This window comes from Sceloporus occidentalis, unplaced genomic scaffold, assembly GCF_023333645.1.
Source record: "Sceloporus occidentalis isolate IW3139 unplaced genomic scaffold, rSceOcc1.0.p SCAF_107, whole genome shotgun sequence".
Taxonomy (NCBI): Eukaryota; Metazoa; Chordata; class Lepidosauria; order Squamata; family Phrynosomatidae; genus Sceloporus; species Sceloporus occidentalis.
This window is the reverse complement of record NW_028317087.1, coordinates 123,384-150,323: the sequence shown is the minus strand read 5'-3', so window position 1 is coordinate 150,323 and position 26,940 is coordinate 123,384. Positions and strand designations below refer to the sequence as shown.

General features: G+C 42.7%; 1 protein-coding gene across 2 annotated transcripts; it reads right to left on the bottom strand.

The window, feature by feature from the left end:
• Positions 1 to 1,417: 1,417 nt before the first annotated feature.
• Positions 1,418 to 26,940, bottom strand: LOC149283228 (circadian locomoter output cycles protein kaput-like). 2 transcript variants are annotated; one of them, XM_089497765.1, is made up of 20 exons: positions 26,909 to 26,940; positions 26,279 to 26,338; positions 21,668 to 21,816; positions 21,413 to 21,504; positions 20,555 to 20,644; positions 19,848 to 19,968; positions 19,015 to 19,128; positions 18,614 to 18,732; positions 17,975 to 18,057; positions 15,809 to 15,915; positions 14,594 to 14,741; positions 14,238 to 14,313; positions 13,622 to 13,766; positions 13,276 to 13,367; positions 12,879 to 12,971; positions 12,025 to 12,183; positions 10,956 to 11,163; positions 2,497 to 2,695; positions 2,000 to 2,252; positions 1,418 to 1,579 (listed from the first exon to the last, which is right to left on the bottom strand). In XM_089497765.1, the coding sequence occupies exons 1-20, from the start codon at positions 26,926 to 26,928 to the stop codon at positions 1,418 to 1,420; spliced, it is 2,490 nt and encodes an 829-aa protein (XP_089353891.1). In that variant the 5' UTR covers positions 26,929 to 26,940. The 2 variants fall into 2 exon arrangements, with proteins under 2 accessions (XP_089353891.1, XP_089353890.1); XM_089497764.1 differs by having other exon boundaries at positions 2,497 to 2,699; positions 10,963 to 11,163; positions 26,909 to 26,928.

The window sequence follows — 26,940 nt, the reverse complement described above, 5'->3', positions numbered from 1 at the left end:
AAAGTGGATGGATATTTAGGTCACTATGAAATAAGTTTACACCCTACCAAAAACATATAACATCACGCTGTCAGCTTAGAGTACTATTCCACAGAAAAATATTTGAATAATCACAAAAACAAGGCTAACAGCAGCATGTAAACAGCATATATAAGAAAGAAAGAAAAGTACAAAACAAGATGTTTCAGAAAGGGTGGATTTGGACAAATGTTAAAATCTCCAGCCATGCAGCGTATAAAATTCTGTTGTAATATATTATCCATATTATATATGCAAATATGTACACATTATGTTACACCGTCTATACAATAAACCAAATTCATATAGTGTTACGGAGTTAGAAAAATAGTGATAATATCTGTCTAATATCTCTTTGCTTCTGAAAACAAGTTCAGTCCGTCGACAATCCATGTTTGATTGGTAACAAAGGATGCCTGCAACACTTGGAGCCTTACCATTGTATCAAAAGCAATACAAAATCAGGGACAGAAGCAGTGTTTGAGGATGAAACGCATGTCACCTATGGCCAGATTATTTAATCACAAGACCGACAATAACAAGAAGAGAGAACTCTTGCATGTTAGCCAATGTCCGCAGTACCGAGACATATCCTCGTGGTAGCCTCTGCTTACCTTAACCTAAGTAAAGCCATGAAAACCTGGCATATGCTGTTGTACTGTATGAAGGAGAAATTTTCTAACCCCCAAGTTTAGCATGTGATAAATTAGGGGTTAATCATGATGCCGGGACAAAGCAAGTTCAACAAATTTACCATTAGTGGAGCATATCTTGAGTGGAACGAACCTCTCGAGGGTAACTCACAATAAACCCACAGGATACATGTTAGTTAGGCAGCTTGTGGACGATGATAAAATGAATTTAAAAAATGGAACTCGGCAAGATCTAAGGCTACGAGTGACCCCCGTGAGTCGGCCCATGACACTTGTAGGTGAATACCTTGATCACACAGAGCAAAGCGTTGATATCGCCTACAGAATCTTACCAAGTCACCGTGACGGTAAACGTCGGGGTAAAATATATCTGAAATGGCATTGTCCTTTCATGAAAGTAAAAATTTACCTGTGCAAGATACATGGAGACATAAACTGGTTTCTCACTAATCATCATGAAGGATGTCTGGAGGCAAGAGCTTGCAAGCACCCCTAGTACCAAACGAGTCTACAACCGAGCCAAGGCAAGACCTGTGCAACAGTCAACCGAGTCCATAGTAAATCAGAACAATGAAACACTGAAGAGATGCTGGTTTTGCATGATCTGCGTGAGCTCTGCTGCCCCGTAGCCCACATTCACACACATTGTATTGATTCTAGACCCGCCGGTACTGGCACCAGGCACAGTGAGCGGCCCCTTATGAGTTCTTTGTAGCACCGCAGCATTCACAGAAGTCCGTCCGAGTTCACTGCTGCTGAACTTTGGAAGGATCGCTCATGCTGTCGGCCCTGTGCCGAGCCAGAGGCTGCGGCTGCTGGTGGTGAGATGGGGTAAAAGTGTTCTGTTGTACTGGGAAAGGGGATAGTATTAGCTGCGCAGACTGGTTTCCATGAACTAGCCGGGATGTCTGATGGAAGAAAAAAAAATACTAAAAAGTTCTGGTATATTTGTATAGCTCTTAAAAACAAATAGCAAATAGAGCTAGTTACACCTTGTAAAATCCAGCAACAATTGGTATTGTCATTAAATTGAGGGATCACATATTATTGACAAGAACAATTCTAAAAAGCTGTCACAGCTGGGTTTTGATGTTCTGGGAAACTTCCACTATTTTTAGTGGACGAGCCCCTGATCGATTTACTAAGAGGTTAAGCAAAGGAGGAGAAAATAGAGGCGACGGGAGTATCGCATTTCCTCAGTTTTACAGAAAAGTAAATCCCAAAAGTATGTGAAGCCCCCTCATTATTTATATGACTAACAGGAAACGACTCAGTTTAAAAGGTAAATTATTAGACAGCAAAGAGCACAAAGCCCTTTGGTGCGTTACCTGCAGGAACTGCTGAGGCTGCTGGCTGAGCTGTGCTTGAGCCGGCTGCTGAACACCGGAGATTGTCGGCCCCTGTTGCGGCTCCTGTGGATTCTGTTGCTGCTGTGTTATTGAAAGGGTCTGGCCCTGTTGTGTAGCAAACGTAGGGTAAGCAGTTACCACCTGACCCATGAACATGCTAGGGACCATAACTGCTCCACAAGCCACAGGAGTCGTCACCAGCTTAGTCACGATTTGCTGAGCTTGAGAAAATCTGTATAGAGGTAGAAGCAGGAACACAAAACAAGTTCATTACGGGAGACAACTCAATCACGAATAGCGACAAATATAAATCCTTATAACCAGGCTTACAGAAAGGCGAGAGCGTGGTAGAACAACTCAAATGGAATTAAAAGTCCCTGCATTACTCGCAGATTCACACAATCAGGGTCACAAACATAACTGGACCTGAAATGGTGATGGGGAGAAATCTGGAAAGGAGCTGACTTTTTACTGACCTGATCTGCCTGTCCTGAGGAAACGCGGACACGGCAGCTCCCTGGTTATTCTGTTGCAGCCCCGACGGCATTTGTACCATATTACCAGAGGACGGCTGAGAAATGACCATAGTGTTGTAGAGTGGAGCAGTGAGAGTCCCCGTTGTCTGGGTGGTGAGAGAGGTCTGCTGATTGTGTCCTCCATGGAGGGTCTGCTGGCCTTGCTAAAAAAAGTGTACAAATATTTATTCAATTCACCTTTATTGAAAACATGCATAATAAAAATACAGAGGCGTATATAGAAGACACAGAGAGAAAATGCATGAGAAATGACACAAACAGAATACTCGCGAAAAACGACCCTGAAAACCAGCATATCGCAGATAGTACATAAGAGTATTTGAGGATTTGGGAGGGTCTCGTAAAGTACAAGCGGCACACCAGGGTCTCCAACAACGCGGTCAGTAGAGACCACCGCAGGTAAGTATTGAGGGGTGTCGTTTACAATAGAGGTGGACAGAAAGCATCAATACAAATCAAAGAAACAGAACAAAAACATAATACAACGAGAAGGTACACTGCACGGCCAACCTGACGGGAGCGCGTCAACCCATGATGAGAGCGCAAGAAAGTGCTAATTACCCAGAAATAGCATACATAGCCAAAGGTCACCCAGTAAACGGCGACGACAGTACGGGGAAGAAGGATGTTTGTCTAAACCTGGAGGGGGGTTACCACACCCAAGACCCGCATACGTGGGGATGAAAGGAAGGACGACCAAGGGAGCCATCGGAGAGTGTTCCTATACTCCTCCCCCTTAGACGCTGCAACTAAGTCCTCCATATGGGAGATTGCATTCACCCTTGAGACCCAGGCGTCAAAGGGAGAAGGGCCTGGCACTTTCCAGAATCTGGGGATAATCGACTTAGCAGCCTGGATAAGGTGAAAGGTTAGCGACCTCTTGTAAGAGCCATAGGAGGATTGCGTGTGATGAAAAAGGCACGCCGCGGGAGAGGGTACAAAATCGGGGTCAGCTATTTCCTTGACCACCGCACCCACCAATTGCCAAAACGGCTGAATGTCCGCGCAGTCCCACCAAAGGTGTATGTAGGTGTCAGGACTCGGGTGATCAGGTCAGGTAGGAGCCCATGCGCAGGGGATACTTGGGGTTCAGTATGTAACCCACGGTGCATGATTATGCAAACAAAGACACCACAAACAGAAATCCAGGTAATGCAGTGTATTTCATGTATATAACAGGACCAGCAAATAAGGGTAATATAGTCTAAGCAAGTAACCGGACGTATGGCAAAATAAAATACAGGTAATAAGTCTTTTGGCAGGGAGCCCACTTGGAAGGGCGCGACAGGCAGGGAGCCCACTTGGAAGGGCGCGACAGACAGAGAGCCCGCTTGGAAGGGCACGACAGACAGAGAGCCCGCTTGGAAGGGCACGACAGACAGAGAGCCCGCTTGGAAGGGCACACAGCCCGCTTGGAAGGGCACAAAAGGCACACAGCCCGCTTGGAAGGGTACAAAAGGCACACAGCCCGCTTGGAAGGACACAAAGCAGGGAGTCCACTTGGAAGGACACAAAGCAGGGAGTCCACTTGGAAGGACACAAAGCAGGGAGTCCACTTGGAAGGACACAAAGCAGGGAGTCCACTTGATCAGGACAAAAAGCAGGGAACCAGGAACAGTACAGGTGCAGAGCCACAGCAGGAAGGTCCATAGACTTCAATACAAAGGCCCTGACTGAAGGGCAGGGCAGGTTCATAAAGGCAGGGCAATCCAGGTAACAAGGCCCAGCTGGATGTAGACTGATCCTAGTAATAGAGTTCTGAGTGCTCCAGAGGGCAGAGGGTGGCCACTAGTGGTAGCAGATTTAAATGCCACAGGTATGAAAAAGCCATGGTTCAGGCAGCAAAAAAGTGGTTCCTGACAGTAGGAGCCAACGGCAGCTCCACACCTCCAGCACAAGGAGGAGACAGATGGTAAGTAGTAATGTAGGTCTTGCGGGACCTTATACCAGCGGGAGAGCAATTTGAAGGAGCACTCCTGAACCTTGCTAGAAATGGAGCCCTTATGTGTGAGCAGCAGAATCTTATCCCATTCCGATTCAGATAGCGGGGCTGGGAGAGAAAGGTCCCTTTCCCACAGACTCAAGAAAAACGGCTTGGTGTTGCAATATTCATCAGTCAAGAGGGTGTAAATTTGAGAGAGGAGGTGGGAGGGTTCGCGAGAAGAGACGCAAAGGTTTTCAAAATTAGAGAGCGGCCTAGTGAGACGGGCATCTGGCAAGAGAGAGGATATATAGTGTTTGAGTTGATGATGCAGAAAAACGCATCGGAAAGAGGGAGAGGCCTGTCGAAGCAAATCTCGAAGGGGTCGGAAGGCTGAACCCTGGAGAAGTTGGTGAAGGCGTTTAGTACCGAGCTGTGTACAGAGACTTCCGAGGCCCGCTAAAATAGCGGGGTCGAGAGCAGGGTTGTGTGAAAGGGGGAGTAGGGGGCTAGGGGCCGATGATAGAAGGCACCGGGAGGTCAGCCGTTTGAAAACACGCAATGAGGCCGATATAGTGGGATGATTAGGTGTCGTCAGACGCTGAAAACGGTCCGGAAGCCACGGTACTGCCGCGACATGGTGCAGCAGGAAGGAATTTTCCAAGGGAACCCAAAGCTTCGGGACCTCCAACAACCACTCCACTATGCGGCGGAGATGAGCAGCCATCCAGTACCACTCCACACATGGGACCCCTAAGCCACCCCTGGTTTTGGGCCTAATCAAATGAGAGAAAGATAGACGGGGATTTGAGTTCCCCCAAATATATTTACGGAACACCCCTTGGCAAGCCTTAAAGTACGCCCTGGGAAGAGAAATCGGTAAGCATTGTAGCAAATAGAGGAATCTAGGGAGAATACTCATTTTCAGGACCCCTATCCGGCCGAACCACGATATGTGTGGGACCGACCATCTACGAAGATCAGTAATAACCGAAGACAGCAGGGTGTCGTAGTTCAGTTGACGGAGTCGGGACAAATCTGAGGGTAACCACAGACCTAGGTACTTAATCGCAGAGGGCTGCCACTTAAAGGGGAAGGAGCGCGTGAGCGACTCCCTGAGCGGGTCAGGGACATTGATTCCCAAAATCTCGGACTTCTGTAAATTTATTTTGTAGTTCGAGAGAACCTGGAAGGCATTGAGTTCCGCGATGATATGTGTGAGGGAAGTATGGGGCTGCGTGATCATGCAAAGCATATCATCAGCATAAATAGCGAGTTTGTGGGTGTGCTGGGCAATGGTTAGGCCCGTGATGTTGGCGTTGTCCCTAAGGGCGCAAGCCAAGGGCTCCAAGGTTAGAATGAACAACAGTGGAGACAGGGGGCAACCCTGTCTCGTACCGTTACGAATATGCAGAGTATCGGACAAGATACCATTAACCTTAATTTGGGCCGTGGGGTTGGAGTATAGAGCTTTAATGAGATTGAGAAAGTTCCCTGTTAAGCCAATGACATCCAACGTTTGGAAAAGAAAGGGCCATGCCACCCTGTCAAACGCCTTTTCGGCATCCATGGATACCAGCGCATAGGGGAATTTGTGGTCATGAGCATACTTCATTAAATTCAACACCCTAATGGTGTTATCCCTGGCCTCTCTTCCAGGGACAAAACCAACCTGATCCCTGTGAATCAGGGACGGGACAAATTGCTGGAAGCGAAGCGCCATCACCTTGGCCAACAATTTAAGATCCGTGTTAATCAAGGAGATGGGGCGGTAGTTAGAGCAGCAGTCCGCGTTCCTACCAGGTTTGGGGATAACTACAATATGGGCCAAATTAGTGTGCGGATCAGGGGTATGACCGGCAGCGAGCTGATTAAAAAGAGTTGTTAAATGGGAGCCCAAAACCGGAAAGAAGCGATTATAATAACAGCTCGGTAGACCGTCCGGGCCTGGGCTCTTGCCCTTAGGGGAAAGTTTTAGCGCGGCCTTCACCTCATCACATGTTATAGGGGAGTTTAAAGCTGTTAAAGCCTCCTCATCCAACCGACGAGGGAAGTGTCTACAAAGATATGACTTCATTGAAGCCAAAGAACGAGACTGAGTCAAGTCCGAGGACGGCAAATTATAGAGGGCTTGATAATAGTCAAGAAAGCAGCGGGCTATCCTATGGGACTCATGCTGAAGACGGCCATCAGGACCCCTGATTTTAGGGATGAACGAAGCCGACCTCTGGACCCGGAGGGCTCTAGCCAACAGCTTACCCGGCTTATCGCCTAGCTCATAGAACAGTTTTTTCGTCAATAAATAGGACCGTTTCACCCGACTATCCAAGAGGGACGCCAACTGCTCCCTAAGAGCCTGTAGTTGCAATAAAGTGGCAGCATCTAACGTGGCTTTGTGGGATAGCTCCAAGCGAAGAATTCGGCTAGTAAGGGCAGTGATGTCAGCGAGTCGTAGCTTTTTAAGGGTGGCCCCCAGATTTATGAAAATTCCCCTAATGAAGGCTTTGTGTGCTTCCCATACTGTAGGAAAGGGAATGTCGTCAGAGATATTATCCTGAAAATAGTTCTTAAGGTGGTCCGAAAGATCCGCTAAAAGGGAAGGGTTGTCTAGGATATTGTCATTGAGTCTCCAACTCCAAGGTTTATGACAAGGCTGGGACAATGTGAGAGAGAGGTGGACCGGGGCATGGTCACTCAGGGAGCGGACATCAATGCTAGACGAGTGTAAATGTAGTAAGTGATGATGGGAAAGAAAAAGCATGTTTATACGGGTGTATCTGTTGTGGACTGTAGAGTAGTATGAGTAATCTTTTGTATTAGGGTGTTGCGAGCGCCAGACGTCCACCAGTTGGTTGTTATGTAGGGCCCTTTTAACTCGCTTAATGTGTTGGAATGGAATGTGCGAGGATTGCGCAGAGGAATCCTTAAGAGGGTCCAATATCATATTGAAATCACCGCCAAAGATGGCTACACCGTCCTGAAAATCCGCAAATTTAGATAACATATTGCAGAGAAAGAGGTGTTGTCCACGATTGGGCGCATAGACATTCCCGAGCGTGACCTTGTGGTTGCCCAGAAACCCCTTCAGGAAGATGGCTCTGCCCTCCGCATCCCTCCAAATATCCAACAGGCGAAAGGAAAGTAGTTTATGCAGTACAATGGCTACTCCTTTGGTTTTGGAGTGGGGGGAGCTGGAGAGGAACACATCGGAGTAATGATGGTTTGTAAGTTTAAATTCCCGTGAGGACCGGAAATGGGTTTCTTGTAAAAACGCGACATGCGTCTTGGATAAATGAAGATTGTGAAGCAATTTAGATCTTTGCTGGGGCATGTTAAGGCCTCTCACATTATGAGAGGTGAAGTGGACTATGTCAGGTATCATCTATGGGAGATTTGGAGAGGGCAGAGTGAGCAGTCAGTGCCATGACAGCGCAAAAATAAAAATAAAACCATATACAACAAAAACATAAGTAACCAAAACAAATAGAAACAGACGGTGGCACAACAGGTGCCACAAAAGACCCTGGATGCCGAAGCATCAAGTAATGAGCCCAGCGACCTAACAGTAGGTCAAATACCTGTACTCCACTCCTCCGAGGGAGAGAGACAGGACGGCTCTGGGGGGTGAAAAGGTAGGAGGAACTCCTACAACACAAGCAAGGAGATCACAAGAGCGACGGAGAAAAGGTAGGTCACCAAGGACTACGAGGTACACCCGACCCCGAAATGCAAGAAGGGCATAGCGGTAGGGAACCCCACACTAAGGAGGAGTGAGGGGTACAGCGCAACCACAGTCCCAGCAATCCCCATGGTCTCAGCGCACCATGGCAACGAAAAGGCAGAAGGCGGCAAACCAGAGAAATGAGGAGAGCAATCAGATGTGCGTATAGCTGAATGTATATATAGAGCATCGACCAAAAAAAAAAAAAAAAAAAAACCCCAAAACAAAACATAACATAACAGAGCAAATCAAAGCATAACATAGAAGGAGTACCACGCAGAATAGGGCAGATATGGTACAAACACGTCGCCAATAGGACAAAGAGGAACATAGGGACCCACAGGGGTTCCACCGACCGAGACACCCGACCACCCGCCACATCAAGATAACCCACAGGACAGTGGGACGGAGCGCACGACCCCCCACTCCCACCCGGGACCCCCAGTTAAGGTACCGTCACTAGTCCTGTAAAACAGCGATCGTAGTAGTCCCGAAAAAGCAGTTTACAAAAACCCACATCGCGTGAGAACGTACGGGCGCAGCTACCCGGTGGGGGGAGAAGGCAAGGGCCGTTTGTGTCGCTGTGGTCTCGGGGACCATACCCTGGACGGGTCTGAGAGACTGGCCGGAGGGGTAAAGGAGTACTCCCAGGCAGGGATCTCACAATGTGGGAGGCCCAAGGCCTCAGTGAAGGCGGGAACGTCTCCAGGTTGGCGGACCACAAGTGTGTTGGCGCCCCGTCTCACCATCAGGGCAAAAGGAAAGCCCCACTGATAGGGGATACTTGCCGCACGGAGAGCTTTGGTGAGTGGCTGAAGCGCGCGCCTGTTCTGGAGCGTGGCAGGCGACAAGTCCTGGAAGACGGAGATGTTGTGGGACTCCCACGTAAAGGTAGGGTGAGCACGAAACGCCCGAACAATGTCCTCCTTCAGGGGAAAATCCTGCAGGCAGCAGACCACATCACGAGGGGGTTGAGAGTCAGGAGGCCTCTGTCGGAGAGCCCGATGAACTCTGTCAAAGCCAATAGGTACCATGTCATCCCGATTCAGGATCTTGTTAAAAATAGCTCGAAGGGTGGTAGGCAGATCCTCGTGGGCCACCGATTCGGCCAGACCACGAACCCGGAGGTTGTTTCTTCGACCCCTGTTGTCAAGGTCCTCCAATCTCCTAGACAGGTGTCGGATGATGCCCGACTGTTCCTGAAGGTGGAGGGTCAGGGAGTCCACAGTAGCGTGAACTCGCGGCTGTTCCTCCTCGAGCGCCGCCACGCGCTCACCAATATGGCGGATGTCTGACTGTATCGCGGTGAGACTGGAGCGAATCCCCTTAGTCACTCGGTCGACAATGTCAGAAATGTCCGCTTTAGTTGGAAGGAGGTCGAGCCTCTCTCTCCAGGAGCGGTCCGCCGCATCAGGAGAGGTCGATCGCGTCCTCTGGGCACCTTCACCGGTCACCTCACTGTCCAGGCTGGCAGATGGAGATGGCGGCCGAGGACAAGAGTCCCGGGAATCCTGGTCCGAAGAGGCGGCAAAGTAAGAGCGCACCGAGGCTAGCGAGCCCCTGTCCCTGGATCCCGAGGGTTTCGGGGTGGTGTGCTGTTTATTAGTTTTGCCCATCTTGCAGATAGAGGCGAAATAAAAGCTAAAAAACGGGCCGGGTGTACCAGAGCTCCGGACTCACGCATCCATCTTGTCTGCGAGCAGGCCACGCCCCCAAAAAGTGTACAAATATTTAACCATCAAAACTCAATCATGTAATAACATTTTTTTTGTCAACATTTAAACCCTGACAGCAATGAAAAAAATTGGTTCTGGCAGCATTTCTTGAATTGCTACAACAATATACAGTAAAGACACATTCCTCGCCAACAATAAAGTACACATCCTCACAAATTATCATATTTGCTCAATTATAAGACAAGGTTTTTTTATCTGGGGGCAGAGTGGTAAATACCGGGTATAAGGCATATCTGGGGGGCAGAATGGCATATCAGGAAGGCAGAAAGGCATATAGGGGGGTATAAGGCATATCTGGGGGGCAGAGAGGCATATCTGGGGGGCAGAGAGGCACATCAGGGAGGCAGAGAGGCACATCAGGGGGTATAATGCATATCTGGAGGGCAGAGTGGCATACCAGGGAGGCATATAGGGGGAATAAGGCATATCTGGGGGCAAAGAGGCACATCAGAGAGGCAGAGTGGCATATAGGGGGGGTATAAGGATATCTGGGGGGCAGAGTAGCAAGCCGTGGGGCAGATGTGTATTACTGGGGCAGGTTGGCAAAAAAAAAGGAAATAAAAACAAAAAATGCATTTTTTTTCTCAATCATAGTTTTTATTAAATATGAAAAAAAGTTTACATGTCAATTAATATTTACTAATAACTTTTTTCTTACAGGGTCGTCTTATATTCAGGCTTTTTCTTTTTTTTTTTTTTTCTAAAATAATATTGAAATTTTAGAGGGGTCGTCTTATAATTGTGCAAATACGGTAGTAAGAGTACAACATTGATTTTCAGAAACGATGTCATACTCTCATCCTAGCTCTATGTAAAAGAAAAAAAATGAAACTAAAATTACTTTAGATATCATCAAGAATATCAGTTGGCAACAAAATGATTCGAAGTAACCAATTTTGGGGTGGCTTATTTAATGAGGGATGAATAACAGCGATCTCTATATCACTGGCACCAGCAACCTCACTCTGTTACAGGGCCACAAAGTACCATTAATCATTAGACAGCAGCTACTAAAACACACACATTACCTGGCTTGTGTTTTGTAACGGAGGCTGCATTATGTGCTGGGCTGTAAGCTGAGCAGAGTTCATGCCGCTTTGAAGCTGGCTCGGTTGCAGTACTTGCCCTTGCATGGTGAGCTGCGGAAGCTGCTGCAGGCTGGATGTGGATCCCGTAGAAACCTGCACCGGACCAAAGTTTAGCCCCTGTGCCGACTGCTGCAAGAACATCTACAGGAAAACAGATGGAAGTTCAGTAAATTATGTAAAATGTATAGTAAAACACAGCCTGAGGAGGGAAAACAATCTTTTAACAGTATCAGGTCAGTAAGATATCCTGAATAATGTCTGAACAAATACATTCTGAATTTAGATCTGGAAAAGGGTGCTCCTTAATAATAGGCACATCGTCCATATCTTTCTATATCTGTGTCGGGTGCCTTAAGAGGCTGTGCTCTGGGATACATAATGTCGCATCCCGGCAATAGGCAGAGAGGATGGCAGAGATAAGAGGCAACCAAAAAACATCACGGTTCAAAACACCCACATGGAAATACAGGCACTGCCTTTCTATGGTATCATCGCTGACACCGCATGGGTGACCTTCAAGAGAGAACCCGCTGGGTTCCCTGAAAAGCGTTGGCCCTCTCCGCACTCTGATCTCCCTGCTTGCTGATCACAGAGGGATCAGGGTGCAGTTTGGTCATCAACAGTTTCTCATTCTGCAAAGAAAACAAAATAATGAAAATCAAACAAGTAAAAGTATTTAAAACATCACTGTCACCTTATGCTTTCGGCAACATAAAACAAACAAATATCTAAAGAAAACCCATTCTCTGCCCATCAACTCGCCAAATAATTTAAGAAAATGGGTAGCGTTTAACAGGTGTTTGGTTTTCTTGACATATCTAGTTTTTGCCCGACTATACTTTGGCACTTGTTACGTATAATCAATACAGGTGAAACTTTTTCTTGATATCATATCATTTATATCATCCTAAATGACAAACACAAAACCATCTGGGCCATGTATGACTGAAATGCCTAGAAATGCCTCTCTGCCAACACACGGTGACCAGACGCCGAGCTCACCTGGAATCCCTGGCCGTGCACCATCTGCAGCTGCTCCTGTATCTTGCGCAGCTCCTCCTGCTGCCGATAAATGTTCTCCTCGATGACCCGCGTTCTCTGCTCGAGCTGGTCCTTCAGGTGCTTCATGGCTCCAAACTGTGCCGTGAACTGAAAGATGGGCTGAAAACCATTTAGAACACAGCAGTGGCTCAATTTAAATTTTATTTAAAAGCGTGGGTGTGTTGCATGTGATGACCAACCACAATATACTCTGTATCACTGGAGAACGCATCTCCACATGAGACAGAAGCTAGAACATGGTATCTCCACCAAGTATAGATGAAAACGATTTTGGGTAAGAATACCCAAAACATCTGCAGATTTGGCTAATTCAAATGGATCGGGTGTTTTTTTTGTAACTTACGGGTTGTATCAATATCAAACTCAACATTTTAATTGACTGTTTTCCTTCTGTTAGGTTATACATGCCTCATCCTTCAGTGATGGACTATAGCAGGTGGTCATCAACAATTGCCCAGGAAAAACTGGCCAGTGTGGCAACCATTTAATATGATCCACCTGCATGTTATTATTCACTGCCGTATTTCTAAGTGAGAGGAATCGGATACGTTTAGGTCATTAACATTTTTCTCACTATTTGCTGAAAAAGTATAAAATCGAGAAAATAGAGAATTAGTCCAGTAGTTGAGGAAACAATTTGTTGGTCCCTTATATTTTATGACAAACATCATACAGTTTTGTTTATAAATCCACAGCCATAAAACAGAGGAACTGGCCTTCGTAAAGCAAAGAGGTGTGGATCTTGATGAGGCAGTTCAAGACGCATTGCCCGCCGAACGGAAGGAGACACTCACCTGGTTCATTCCTGGCTGCAGCTGGATGGCGGCTGTGGTCTGCTTCATTACTGATTGAGACATTTGTGTGCTAACCGACTGGGAGCTCATAGACTGCAAGGACACAAACACATTATTATTATTACCACCATGAACATAATGGATATTTAACCCCTTAAGGACAATGGGCGGTCCCTAAACGAGCTTTGTCATTAAGGGGTTAATAATACTGTGCTGTACTTTGCTGCTCTTAATTATTTATGTAATAAATACTGATGCAATGTCATGTCTTTAAGGGTTGGAAAGCGTGATTAGTTACCTTCCCTTTATAAAATTCAGATATAAAACGTATTTAGAAATAAGAGTTAACGTAACAGCTATCCAGTATACGGTAAAAGATTTGTGTATTTGACAGTACCTGGCCACTAATTGATGACCGTTGCTTGTCAAGCCCGGATATAGTTTGTCGAGGAGGGGTGCTGGTGTCTGTTGTGATCTTGGTTGGTGTAGCTGGAGAAACAGATAGGTGTCATCATGCAATTTGAGCTTCATAAATGGATACAAAACAATGTGATAGCTTATGTTAACAGGGTATATAACCTGTTATTACTTTGCAACCAGGAGCCAATGATCTAGCAATACAGTGTTTTGTATATCTTCTTAATGCATAACTAAGTGGAACAGCATCAGAGCAATAGGAGTGCCGTTCCACCATCTTTCCCGTGATCCTCAGATCACACTAGGTGTTCATCTCTCATACTCACATGATGGGTCAGACACAGCCGTGTGAGAGGATGATTTGATAGAGCTCTTTGAAGATGGAGATGGGGTCTGGCTATCTTCAAACCTTTCCAGCGCTTCCTTCAGGCTGACGGTGTTATTGTGATTGTCTGACCCGGAGTCCTGGTTCTAGTGCAGAAACAGCACAGAATATCGTTATTGAAAATATATTAAAAGTAACTAAATAATAATAATAAAAAATACAAGTTCCCAAACTCTGGAGTTCTAATAACTGCAACACAATAAGTGGAAAGCAAATTGAAATAAAAATAATGAAATAGTGAAATATATTAAAGTACATATAACTGCCCTTTTTTAAAGAGAGTTTATTGCTTTGGTAATAAGGCTGAAATTATTTAACTTCAATGTAGAAAAACTATCTGGATTTTAAAGTTATTAAACCCTAAAATGTAGAATTTGAAAAAGTGACATGGGCCACTTTAAATTCACAAATTAGACGGTACTTCAGCAGCCCACTGCAGTCGGATTCCAGCATGCACCTGAAGTGTCATTCCCTTGGAGATACAGTGACGTCAAAAAATATATAGTGCATGCTGCAAAGGGTTAGCCTTAAAGCTTTACAACAGCAGCAGTACTCACTTTATCTGTGATAATAGTCGGAGGAGAGTCCTCAATTCCCAGTTGCCGTCTTCTCTCCGCGCCTACCTCTGCGTAGCTGCAAAACCAAATTTACACAATATAAACCATATTATAGATGTGTGTACAGGCATACATCTAAAAAATACAGTTCTGTTTCATTATGATATTTATACATACATACATCTAAGAAATACAATAGATCGTAGGCTGTCCAGAGCGTGGCACGTGTCTCATTCGGCATTAGCACGTGTTAGCGTGTGTTATGGATATCACTCACTCCCTATTCTAACAGTGCTAATGAATCTGCTGCTACTCTATAAATAAAATGTCACATAATACACAGCGCTGCGGGTTACCTCACTACAGTATGTGTGCAGACAATGAACTCCGGCCTGGAGTTCCACTGGTGGTAAGTGATGTAGTATCGTGTTTGCAGCCAGATCCACTGCTGTCCTTTGGTCAGAAATCTGTAATAGCAAGACTTGCCTTTGCCATACTGCATTACTAGAAAACAAAACATACGATTAAACATGGGCCACATGTTCCCAAGCATTTGTAGTATTAGGATTACCCTGCAGTGGTCCCAGCTATACATAGGATCTCCCACTGACCTGGTACTTTTAATACTTTAGTACCTGTGTAATATTTGTTAGGGAGACCCATTTGTGTAAAATATTATGCCAAACAAGCAGTATTTTGTGCAGTTTTATTAAAAGATTAAATATTTGGGGAATTACACAGCTAATAGAATCACTTCCGTTTGCTGTCAAGGCAACTAAAGAGACGCAATATTATAAATAACAAATGATGATAATTCATCATTATATAAATCACACCCATGCAATGATCCTGTATTGCACACCATGTAATCCACACAATTACCAATGAGGATGGAAGTCAACCCCTAAATGTACAATCAATTCCGGGGAATCTTGAGTTGTTGTGTTTACTAGAAACTTTTATTGTTTCAATACTTTTCATGGAGCAATTGGGATAGATTTCATCAAAACAGGTTTATTCACTAAAGAAAGAGTTGTGGCTTCAATTCCTTCATGGAACCATTCATTATAAAAGGGCCAACACGATCAGGTTCCTTCAGCTAGATGGGTTGAGCTGCCCCTGTGTAATGTATAATTTAATGTGTGAGGAGATGTCAAAGAAATCTCACTGCTTTAACTATGCATTATACAGGGCCACCCAAGCTCTTCCTGCAAAAGAAGTTACTGGAGTTGGACCTTTATAATGTTTAGTGAAGTCAAAGGGGTTACTTCACTAAAGAGAGAGTTGGTAGCATAATAAGCAAACTCTCCTGGCAACGCTCCCTTTAGTGAATAGACACCAAGGAGATAAAGACATCGCTCCCACCAAAATTTCCCTTACTGAAACCACCTCAAAGCCTCTCTTATGGGAGTATACTCACTACAGTCAATAATAATAATCCTATAATATAATCATGCTGTATTGTTCATTGTCTAGTTTAAACTTTCAATTACTTTTACGTATTTAGTGCCGTTACATGACTCTTGGCCAAAGCGGGTGATAAAAAAAGAAGGGTGCGTTACATTACGTACAATGTTCATGGCACTTTGCAAGGTTTTCCAGGTCATCCACGTGATAATAATCATAGCCGGAGGTCCCCAATACTTCAAAAGGCAGATATCCTATTATAGGTGGAGCCCTAAAAAGCAACAGACGTCCGTCAAACACCAAAGGGTGTTATAAAAGGTGAACGAGAGAAGACACAGCAGCAGCGGCACCCAAAGCGGACCCTTTTCCTTTGCCGTGTAAGCTGTACTCGCTATGTACGGTACAGTAACATGTTACTACTGGCACCTACATTTTATGCATTTCAAACTCTGTGGAAACACACGTTCCTTGGAAAAAATAGGTTTTTTTTTCCAGCATAAAATACAGTGCTGTATACAATAATGTAGGTTACCATTGACAATGTTTTTTTGCATCATGTTCCAATAAACTTTTTCCTTTATCTGCTGACCTGGAGGCTGTCATTGTTGTCAGCATTGTGATATTTTGGGTGACTTTCACTGCTCAAAAAAACAAACAACCAAAAAGTGCCGAACGGTTTATGGAAAAGCTAATAAAGTCCTGTTTGTACAACGAAATCCTGTTCTCCATAGACGGTCATTAGTCAAAACGTCAGGAAGGTTGACTAAGACCGAGCAGTTGTATTGTTTATTGTATAAATATGGTTTCTAGTTTGTTTTGTACATCAAGAATATTAATTTAACTAGCATTATGTGCAACAATATAACAAAGTACAAAAACAATGCACAGTTCTGTTCTTGGCCACACTAAGGCAGGTCAAGTGCTTATTTTTTCAGGCAACATCTAGTTCTGGGACTATAAATCCGTGTCTGAATAAGCGGGAACATTTTTAGCATTATACTGTAGCCTGGCCCCAATGTACAGAAATAAGTAAAACAACTACACATTTTGAAGTGTTTGTTCTCATTCATTACTCAGAGGAAGTACAACATTATAATAAAAGTGGAAACGCACTGGGCGCCTGTGACAGATTGCAAAGAAGTAGTGGAGAAATAGTTCATTTTCACTATGTAAGCCACTGTCAGAGAGAGGCAATAAGGCACACCTGGGACTATTCAGCCAGTCAGGAGGTGGCCAGGGGGTTAAAAGGCAGGTTTCCAACCAGTTAAGCAGAGAGGGTGTTTGTGTGTGATGGTGAGTGTCCGTCCGACCGTCCTGAGAGGAGGTTGCTGAACTGAGCCTCACGGAGCAGGTATCCCAGAAGACTAACACAGCCTTAGGTGTTCTGGCGCCCTGTGCGAACTACTCCTCTGGCGCCCCCCCATCCCAAAAAAAGAAAGGAAAAAAATCTTGTCACTATCTATCCCCTCTCCCCCTTTATCACCATCTACCACCTCTGCCCCTTCTGACTGCCTTCCCCCTCTGCCCCATCTCACTATCTACCACCTCTGCCCCTTCTCACTGCCTTCCCCCCCCGCCCCTTCTCACTGCCTTCCCCCCGCCCCTTCTCACTGCCCCCCCTCTGCCCCTTCTCACTGCATTCCCCTCCCCCCTCTCCCTACTTCCCATTATCCTTACTTACCTTGTTGAGTCCTGCTGTGGGAGCGAGAGGCGTCCGTCTTCCCGTTCTGCCGCGGTGAGCGCTTCACAGGTGAGCGTGAAACGCTGGCACCGCGACGGAGTCACGGAGATTGAGGGGCGCCGAGCGGTTGCTCGTGAAGTTTTCATGTATCTCCTTATTGTAGAACTAGCTATACTTGGCTGCGTTATATACTTTGCCAGCTAATCCAAGCACCTGAAAACAAGCTGCACAGGGCACCATGGCAACAGGGGCGCCTGCCGGGACTTAAATTAAAACATTGTTTGTTTGTTTTAGTTTCAACTTTATTTAACATCCTCCCTGTTAAATAAAGTTAAAAAAAACTTTATTTAACATGTTAAATAAAGTTAAAAAAACAAAACAAAAAAAAACCGATGTTTTAATTGAAGTCCTGGGCAGGCGCCCCTGTTGCCATGGCGCCCTGTGCATCTTGTTTTCAGGTGCTTGGATTAGCTGGCAAAGTATATAACGCAGCCCAGTATAGCTAGTTCTACAATAAGGAGATACATAAACTGCGCAAAATAAAGCTGGCATTATTTTTAATCATGTTTGAAGAATGCTGTGCCCACAACCTTCAAAATACCCACCAGAGGCACATAAGCACCGTCACAAACTAATACCAAATACACACCTATGGTCCAAAAAGAGAAATTTCCACTCCAAGCTGTGTCTGGATGTAAACTCTTCATTGGGTTCCTCCACGGTACACATTTCCTTAAGGTGCAAAAGACGTGAGCGTTACCGTGTGAAACAAACATATCAGGAAGACACCATCACCGGCATCAGCCACCTCGGTTTTGTTTTTTTAAATGACTACATACAACAGCTTAAAGGGACACATAAACCAGACATATGCACTTTCATACATATGACAGCCGAACGTCCCCTACACCAAGGTCGGTCAGGAGAGCCGCCATACGCATGATTGGGACTTATTATACCGTTTCTGATGCTCCCAAACAGCTCTCTTATTGCCACCATTGTGAAAAAGGAAAAGAAAATAAAAGTGGGCTTTTTGAGTATTAAAGCCATAATTGGTTAGTTCAAGTCATTTGTTCAAAGTCGTTTCACTACACACTTTCTCGGGAGATTTTGTTCATGATGTACACAATATTTCAGGGTGTCATCGCCGTAAATTAAACGGATATTCCCACCCTACTTTTTACATTACAATATTTGTGCTCTCTCACAGAACATGTTTTATATACTCCTTAGAAGAAGTAAAACAAAGAATCAACCAATTTAGGAATGGAGATTACGTCCGTTATACCTTAATAAACTGGGGGGTAGCTAACCTGACAGTAGCTACAAAGCAGACTCTCTCTTCGTAGGAAGGTCTAAGAGATCTCTGTAACGCACCATCAAAACCATTGCGTGTGGAATTAGACACTGAAAAGGACGAATAAGTAGGTGGTTAGCATTCTACAAAGCAGTACTTCTTCCGTAAGCATCCAAACCATCAATAGGACATTTTTAAAAAGTAGTGTAATTGTTTTCAAGACTTTAGACTCACAGGAGAGCTGAAATTCATTGTGTTTGTGGCAAGAAAAACTAACATGTCCTTAACTCACCTTCCTTCCTACCATCTTACACCAAAGGAAAGGAGTACACTAACAGTGTAACATTACATTTTCTTCAACAATAGCCACAATGATATATTACGTAACCTACCATTATTTAAAGACTTGAAGTTTCCAATACATTTTACAAATTCATATGTAGCTGGCTCTTTTGGGTCTACTGTGCCTCGCAGCATGTGACAGCAGAATTCAAGTTCATTTTTTGCTGGAATAAGAGAAAAACATGTTTATGTTAACTTACACAATTGTTTTAGTAACCAAAAAATTAAAGCACAGAAGCACTTGCCTTTCAATACATTCGCTAAGAATTTGAAAAAACTCCCATCAAGTCTACAGGAAAAATGTTATCATGGCCTCCAATCCCCTTACCTGAGAACTCTCTGGGGTATCTGGAGGTGTGGGACGGCCTCCCCCTCACGCACTTTCCCTCCAGAAGAAGGGGCGCTCTTGGAAGCCTACCCTAGGAAGGCCCAGGTACACAGACCACCCTCACAAATGCAGAAAATAAAGTGGGTCTATGTGACTTGTTAGCTCTGATACTGGGCCTGTCCGAGTCTGACTTGTTGAACGGACTAAGGTTATGTTTTATACTGCCCCCATTTGTGACACCAGGAAGAGGAAGGTTAACCTTTCTCGTTGGTAAGGAGCTGGTTACGGAGAAATGGCTCATGTGGTTGACCTTAGGTCAGCCTCTCTCAAGAGTTTTCCCCACCGGCGTCTGTGGCATGGTCCAAGACAGAGAATGCTTTTGTAACCAGAGCTAGATACATTGTATTGCGTGTTAATATAACATGCTTTGACCGTGAATTGCCTTTGTCATTGAGAGTACACATTATACAGCTAGCATCTTCCCTATATATCAGTGTACCAAGTTCAACAAAATACCTTTTTTTTTTTTACTCAAATAATGTGAAAGTTACTTACTTTTCAGATAGTCCGAGTTCAAAGAACCACTTTCCAATGTGCGTGTAGACAGTATTTTATAAACTTCTGAATGTTCCCCCTCGGGGACAAAATTAAATATACTCTGATCAACAAGATCAGACTAGAAAAACAGAAAGAAAAGGATAAATACATTAAGTTTCAGGGAACCAATCACTACAAGTTTAATTATATATACATTACACACACATATATATATATATATATATATATATATATATATATATATATATATATATATATATATATATATATATATATATACACACACACACACCACACATTATACATGATATATCAGCCATGAACTAAACATGTTTAAGATGAATACAGTATTGATATCTCCCCATCACATTTGATAAATTATTTCAGATCAATTTGATTTCTGAAAAAATACAATTTCCTAGAAAAACGTAAACCTTCATATAGTTTTCGTGCCTTTGTTGCTCGTCACAATCCCAAATAGTTTGGGTATCCTAGATTGGGCAGGGGCAGCTATATGAAAATGATTGAAGTTTATTATTCTGTACATGTAGATACTTGTAAAAATGTCTTTGTGTATATTACTACAATGTACCCCCTCATCAGGGACGCAGAGGGAATATTATGTGAACACCGAACAATCACAAGTAATTAAAAGGCAGTCAATTTCAAAAAGAAAACGTAGCATGCTGTTCCGCTGAACTTACCGGTAAATGTTCAAGTAAGGGAGTCACACTTTCTGAAACATAGATTATACTGCCATCTGTCATAACAGCCAGGAAAAATCCATCAAGTGCCTGAAATAAAAAAATAAATAATAATCAGAAAACATTAATGTTAAGTGATAATTATTGAGCATGTGCTCAGATTGCCGGCAAACTTTAATAACAGACTGATCAGCACATGCGCAGAACTCTAGAATATGGAGTGGGCAGGTGACGCTCCAAATGCTACAAAATCAGAAATACCTGCTTTATAACCAGGACTTACGCAGCCTCATCAACGATCAACGTGCAATAAAGTACTTTAAGCATTTTAATATGCATTCTCCGTGCAAAATACATTCATTTAATTAACTTTAGGAAAACCTGCAGCTCAACCCCCATACACCCCCAAGATTCTGTTTCCACTCAACCAGAACCCTTGAAGAGATTTAAATCCGAATAAATAGGAACTAGGAAGGAGGCAAATACATATGTAAGGATTACACAAGTATTTGCAATGGGGGCCACACAGCTATCATACGCAATAAAGTGAATGTGATGGGTGGAGCGTCGCTTTAATATATATATATATATATATATATATATATATCTCTATAAACGCAAATGTCAACTAGGATAAAAAAAAAAAAAACGTATACATTTTTTGTTTTGTATCAATAACCGCACTTATACAAGTAAACACTACTTACTCAGCATGATGTGAGTTGTGCCATGAAGTAAAGCAGAGGCCAATGCTAAGATCTTAGAAAACTGATGCATTTTGTGAGTAAGCCCCCACCAGTTAACACAATACACTGTTTAAGATAGACTACTTTCATTTAATCCATCATTGTTAAATACCTCCAGCATGAGCTGTGTGAACTCCTCATTACTAAGGAACGTGGGCTTCCAGTCCTGGCGAATTTCACTGGCATCAGACTGCGCGCTAATTTCTTCAAGGAGAAAAGGGGTTACAAATGAAATATTTCCTAATTCCCAATATGTAGAGGGTTACAATCTATATAAGCATTTCATGTTTCAAGCGTACATTAACCCAACAAAGAATTGCTAAATGACAGAACTATTACTGTCAATAAAGGAGATGGCTTTCCTTACCTTTGTGCTTCCGTAAGAAATCAATGCTTTTCTGCAACACCGTCGACTTGTCCATCTTTCGGGAATTCCCCGGCAGCATAGAGCCGAGTTCTTTGATGAGAACATTGAACTGATCTCTGCGCTTTTTTTCTGACTTGTTCCTAGACACCCTTCAAAACATAAAGAAACATGATCAGAGAATAATAGATCGCTATTAATAGATAACATTTCCGTTAAATCTTTATGAACATATTTCTTACTATGACGCTGCTCGAGGACAATGAGCCAAAAATTACTCCGTGTTCATATTATCCAGGCGAACTACATTTAACTACATTATCCAATAATGCGCTTGCAAAATATAGCCTTTAAGACACACTCCGGCCATCATATGCCCTCTAATGCCTATGATAACCAAGAGGTCCCTTTAAATTTACATGGTGTCCACATGCAAACGCATGGATTTATTACCCATGCAGAATACCCAACAAAACAAATGTTAAGAACATACCCAGCAAATACTCTTGCACTTATATGAAGCATAATTGTTGTGGCTCCAGTATGCATGAAAACCTACGGCTCAGATAAAATCTATAACCTCAGAAAAGTAAAAATGCCACGGGACTCATGTTCCCAAGATGTGGCAGCATCATGTTATTTAACAGGAATAAAGCGGCAACAAGTCAGGAGGAAAGAAATCGGTTTTAATGAACCAGTTTCCCAATTCTGTAAAGTTTTTGGGTTTTCTTTTTGTCTTTTAAGTCTTTGTCATACCTAGTTCTGCTCTGCAACAGCACATTAAAAAAAAGACATAAAACACAATTAATTAGTAATTAAGTTGTAAATACCCTACTTTTTTTTTTTTTTTTTTTTTTTTTAGGTTTTTTAAGCCAGAAATGAGGAACACAAATGGTGCACATGCACATGGTCTGGAATACCATCATAAATAGATAATGGAATGTTATTGATATGTATTTTTAAAACTTGATAACAATAACTACTAGTGACCTAGAAGATAACATCAGAAGCACCCTATCGCATTTCAACTCCCTCGCTTTGTCACATACAGGGTTTTCTAACATATAAAACAAGCATGTCAAGGTCTCATCCTAATCAGATTGGACAGGAAGATGATCATTTGTACATGTTGAACTTCAGCCCATTGATGAAACTGAAATATGTCAAGAAATTGTCTTAGCAAAAGGAATTGCTTGGTTAATGTGTAAACAACATAAAAAAAAACCTGCATTTGATAGCCAAGTGGTCCATTTCAAATAACTACCCCCCCGACAGAGTGTGTCTTCTAAACACATGTTCTGCTGCCACCGGGTCCAAGTGGTATACTCACCATCACCCAGCTCCACTTGCTTAACAGTGACGTGGGCATGGGACCTCGAGGAGCCCTGGATCTGGAGCTATATTCAGTACTTGAATATGCATTATTTGTCAATGAGACACTAAACTGTCCCTTTAAGTAGAGACCTCTTACATAGCAGCAAACCTTAAAGGGTTAGGCGTTGTACATTACGCAGGTCATTTGATCATTCTCATTTGCTCTGATTTACTCTGATTTTAAAAAGCTCATAACCTTTTGCAAAGTAAAAAAAAAAAAAAAATAGATAAGTTACTGCTTGTTTTTAGAATACAGTTTAATTAATCTAGTTACATAGTAAATGTAAGATTTATTACCCTGACCTTAACTTTTCTCTTCCACTATGACCAAACTGTTTGTTTAACAGCGGTTGGGGCTGGCTGGTCTAGAAAGGTGCAGTATTAAAAATAAAAACAGGATTAATAAGTAACTGCTTTGCCCTGCATCAGGACAGTTACAAAGCTAATTCCTTAACCCCTTCGTGACAAAGGCTGATTTTACTTTTTGTACCCTCCGTGACAATGGGCGTTTTAACATTTCTGCACTGCTCGTGTTTAGCTGTAATTTTCTTCTTTCCCGTTTACTGAACCCACACACATTAGATATTGTTTTTTTCAGGACAAGAAGGGCTTTCTTTAGATGACATTGTTGTGATTGTATCATATTATTTACTATTAAAAAAAGTATAAAATATGGTGAAAAATTTAGAAAAAAATGACTGTTTCTAACTTTTAGTTGAAAAATCTTTTACTCGTCTATAAAAGTTAATGAAAAAACCTGCTAAATAGATTCTACTATTTGTCCTGAGTTTAGAAATACCCAATGTTTTTATGTTTTTTTGCTTTTTTCTACACATTATGGGGCAAAAAGTACAGGTAGCGTTTTGCTATTTCAAAGCCTTTTTTTCCAAATCTGGTAATCCTTCGCCCAATGTGCCATTTCGGGTATCTTTGAAGCCGGCCAATGCAATTTACCCCATCAAGTCATATATTTTTGAAAACTAGACAGCCCAAGTGCTAGTATTTTAACCCTTTCCAAGCACTAATTCTACCATCAGCCTTTGTCAAACTTTATGGTAGTCATTTTTTTTGCATTTGTTTTTTCACACACTTTACTTTAGGTATGAATAAACAGGTTCTGGTATATGTCACTATCATAAAACACCACAATATGTGTTTAGCAACATCTCCTGAGTACAGCGATACCTCACATGAATGATTTTGCCTGGGTGTTTGGGGGCAAAAGGGCCACATTTGGAGCATGCGCATTTTCAATGTTGAACTTTGGCATTTGGGGATCCACTGCCCATGCCCTATTTGGTACATCTTTGAGCCGGGCCATTTCAGTGTGCCCAATAAAGCCATATATTTTTGAAAACTAGACACCCCAGGGTATTTTAAATGCTGGTATTTTAACTCTTTGCATGCACACATTTTACCACCAGCATTTTTTCAAAGTTTGCTGTAGTATTTTTGTGTGTGTATTTTTCCCACACACACCTACTTTATGTATGAATTTACAGCTCCTGGTATATGCCGCTGTCACACGACACACCAATATGTGTTCAGCAACATCTCCTGAGTACAGTGATACCCCACATGCATGGGTTTGTCATTTTTGGGGGGAACTAAAAGGCCACATTTGGTACGTGTGCATTTTTCTAATTGGAAATTAGATGTGTGGCCATCCTTCCCCCCGTGTTATTTGGGACCTTGTTGAATCCGGCCAATTCAATTTACCCCATCAAATCATACATTTTTTAAAAGTAGACACCCCATGGGCATTTAATATGCCAGTATTTTAACTCTTTCCATGCGAGAATTGTTTTAAGCTAATGTGCTAATTTTAGGACTTGCTCACAAAAATATATTTTTTATATATATATTTTAATTTTTTTTTGCCTTTTTTAAAACATTTTTAAGATTTTTTTTCAACTTGAAGGTTCCCCTGATAGTGACATCAGAGGGAAATTATTTTTACATTTTACAGTTTTTTTACTATTTTTTTTCTAATGATTATTAATTTTATTTTATTTTTAATTTATTTTTTTCTAATCACACTGTGATTAGAAAGCTGAGCTCCATTGACTTGCATGGTTGAATGCAGTACCTGTATTCAACCTGCAAGTGGAGCCAGAGTTCTCTAGAGGGTCAGGAGACCGTCAAGCGAACTTTTTCGTCTTTATTATTTTTTTTCCCGGGTCGCCGCCATCTTGCTGATGGCGAAGATCACCGGCAGCTGCGGCTGTGACCGCTATCCGGAGCGGTCACAGTCCATCAAGAGGTAAGTGTTTGGTGTCGCTGGATGCCTCCTGATCGAGGCATTCCAGCGACACCATTTAAGTTTAGGAGGTGATCGTTGATCGCCTCCTAAACGCTTTTAAAACGGGCGTCCGCCGCCATACATTGTATGGCGGATGTTGACGCCCCGGGGAGGGGCCAGACATGGCCCCTGATTCCGATCATGGCGTTGCTGAATGCCTCGAAGTCGAGGCATTACAGCAACGCCGTTTGGGTAAAAAAAAAAAAAAATAAAAAAATAAAAAAAAAAAAAAAAGATCACGGATCGATTTTTTTTACTCGTTTTAACAAATGACGGTCCTGGCACGTCATTTGTCGTTAACGACATGATTTTCCGTGACGTGCCCGGACCGGCAATTGTCATCAAGGGGTTAAACTACAACAGTGGATGTGTGATCATGGGAAACCAAAAAACACCTCTTAAATTCAATCTCTGAATCCCCCCGGGCTTCTACACCCTGTGACCGGAGAGGACTTTTTTATCATTAGGATCTGCGCCATAATTCAGTGATACGTTCAATTTATAACTGAAATATAAAATGAACGCATCATATCAGAGATCCTTGTACCTCTTTCTGCCTTTCAGAATACCAAAGAAGTATTATAATAATGTTTTGCGAATTAATTCCAAGCCAACCAAACAGCTTAAACCTTTTGCATTTTATATTCTTTATTTTCCTAAAAACATCTTGAGTATATCAGGTTTCAGTATTTCAGGTCCTCACCTCAGCCTCGTTCCCTGTAAGTTTTATCGGAATATTAAAAAAAAGTAAACTATGAAAGCTTACAACGTTTCATTTAATCTTCTGAATGGGCCGGACTCAATACAATTTCCAAGAAATTACTTTTTTGTGTTCATTTACGTTAAGAGTTAATGTCAATATACAAAGCAAGATCAGTTTGCTTTTGTTAATGTTACATGAAAATATTAATATACATACACATTTATAAGACCCATACCTCTTTGCCTTATCTTTGTCATCTTCTTCCCCCAGTCCGTCAAAAATACTACCATCATCCCTGCGAATGAAAGAAACATCCGTAGATCAGGTAAAATAGTGGAGTGGAGTGAGACTTGTAGATGCTGCCAAGAGACTTTATATAGCACAAAATATAGCTCATAATCCATTATTTTATTTTTTTCTATATAAGAAGGGTTCCAGTGCAGGAAATTTTTTTAAGCAGATTTATTAACATTTTCTTCAATAAATTCTGGATGTATTAATTGTTAGAGATACTGTGAAAAATCTGTATATGTTTCAATAATACAACCACATGCAGATCAACTTGTCATCGTATCTTCTTGTCACAAGAATGCACAGGTAAAGTTTACTTTATTCCGCTGTATTCTAGGTGTAGGCACAGTTCCGCGTGTTGCTGCGCATGTTAACTGGTGCATTAAATGATGTGAATTAGGGTGGTTATGGTCACATGTGCATGAACATAAATTGATTTACCATCAATAGTAACTTGCCAACTCAAGCATAGTTGCTTTGGCTTTCTATTCATATTTTTATATAATCATGATGTACTAAGAACTGGAGACTTTGTTACACTTGTTATCTGTAAAAAGTGGAATTACCGAATTACCTGTCTGCAATGGAGCTCATCTTATGGCTGCT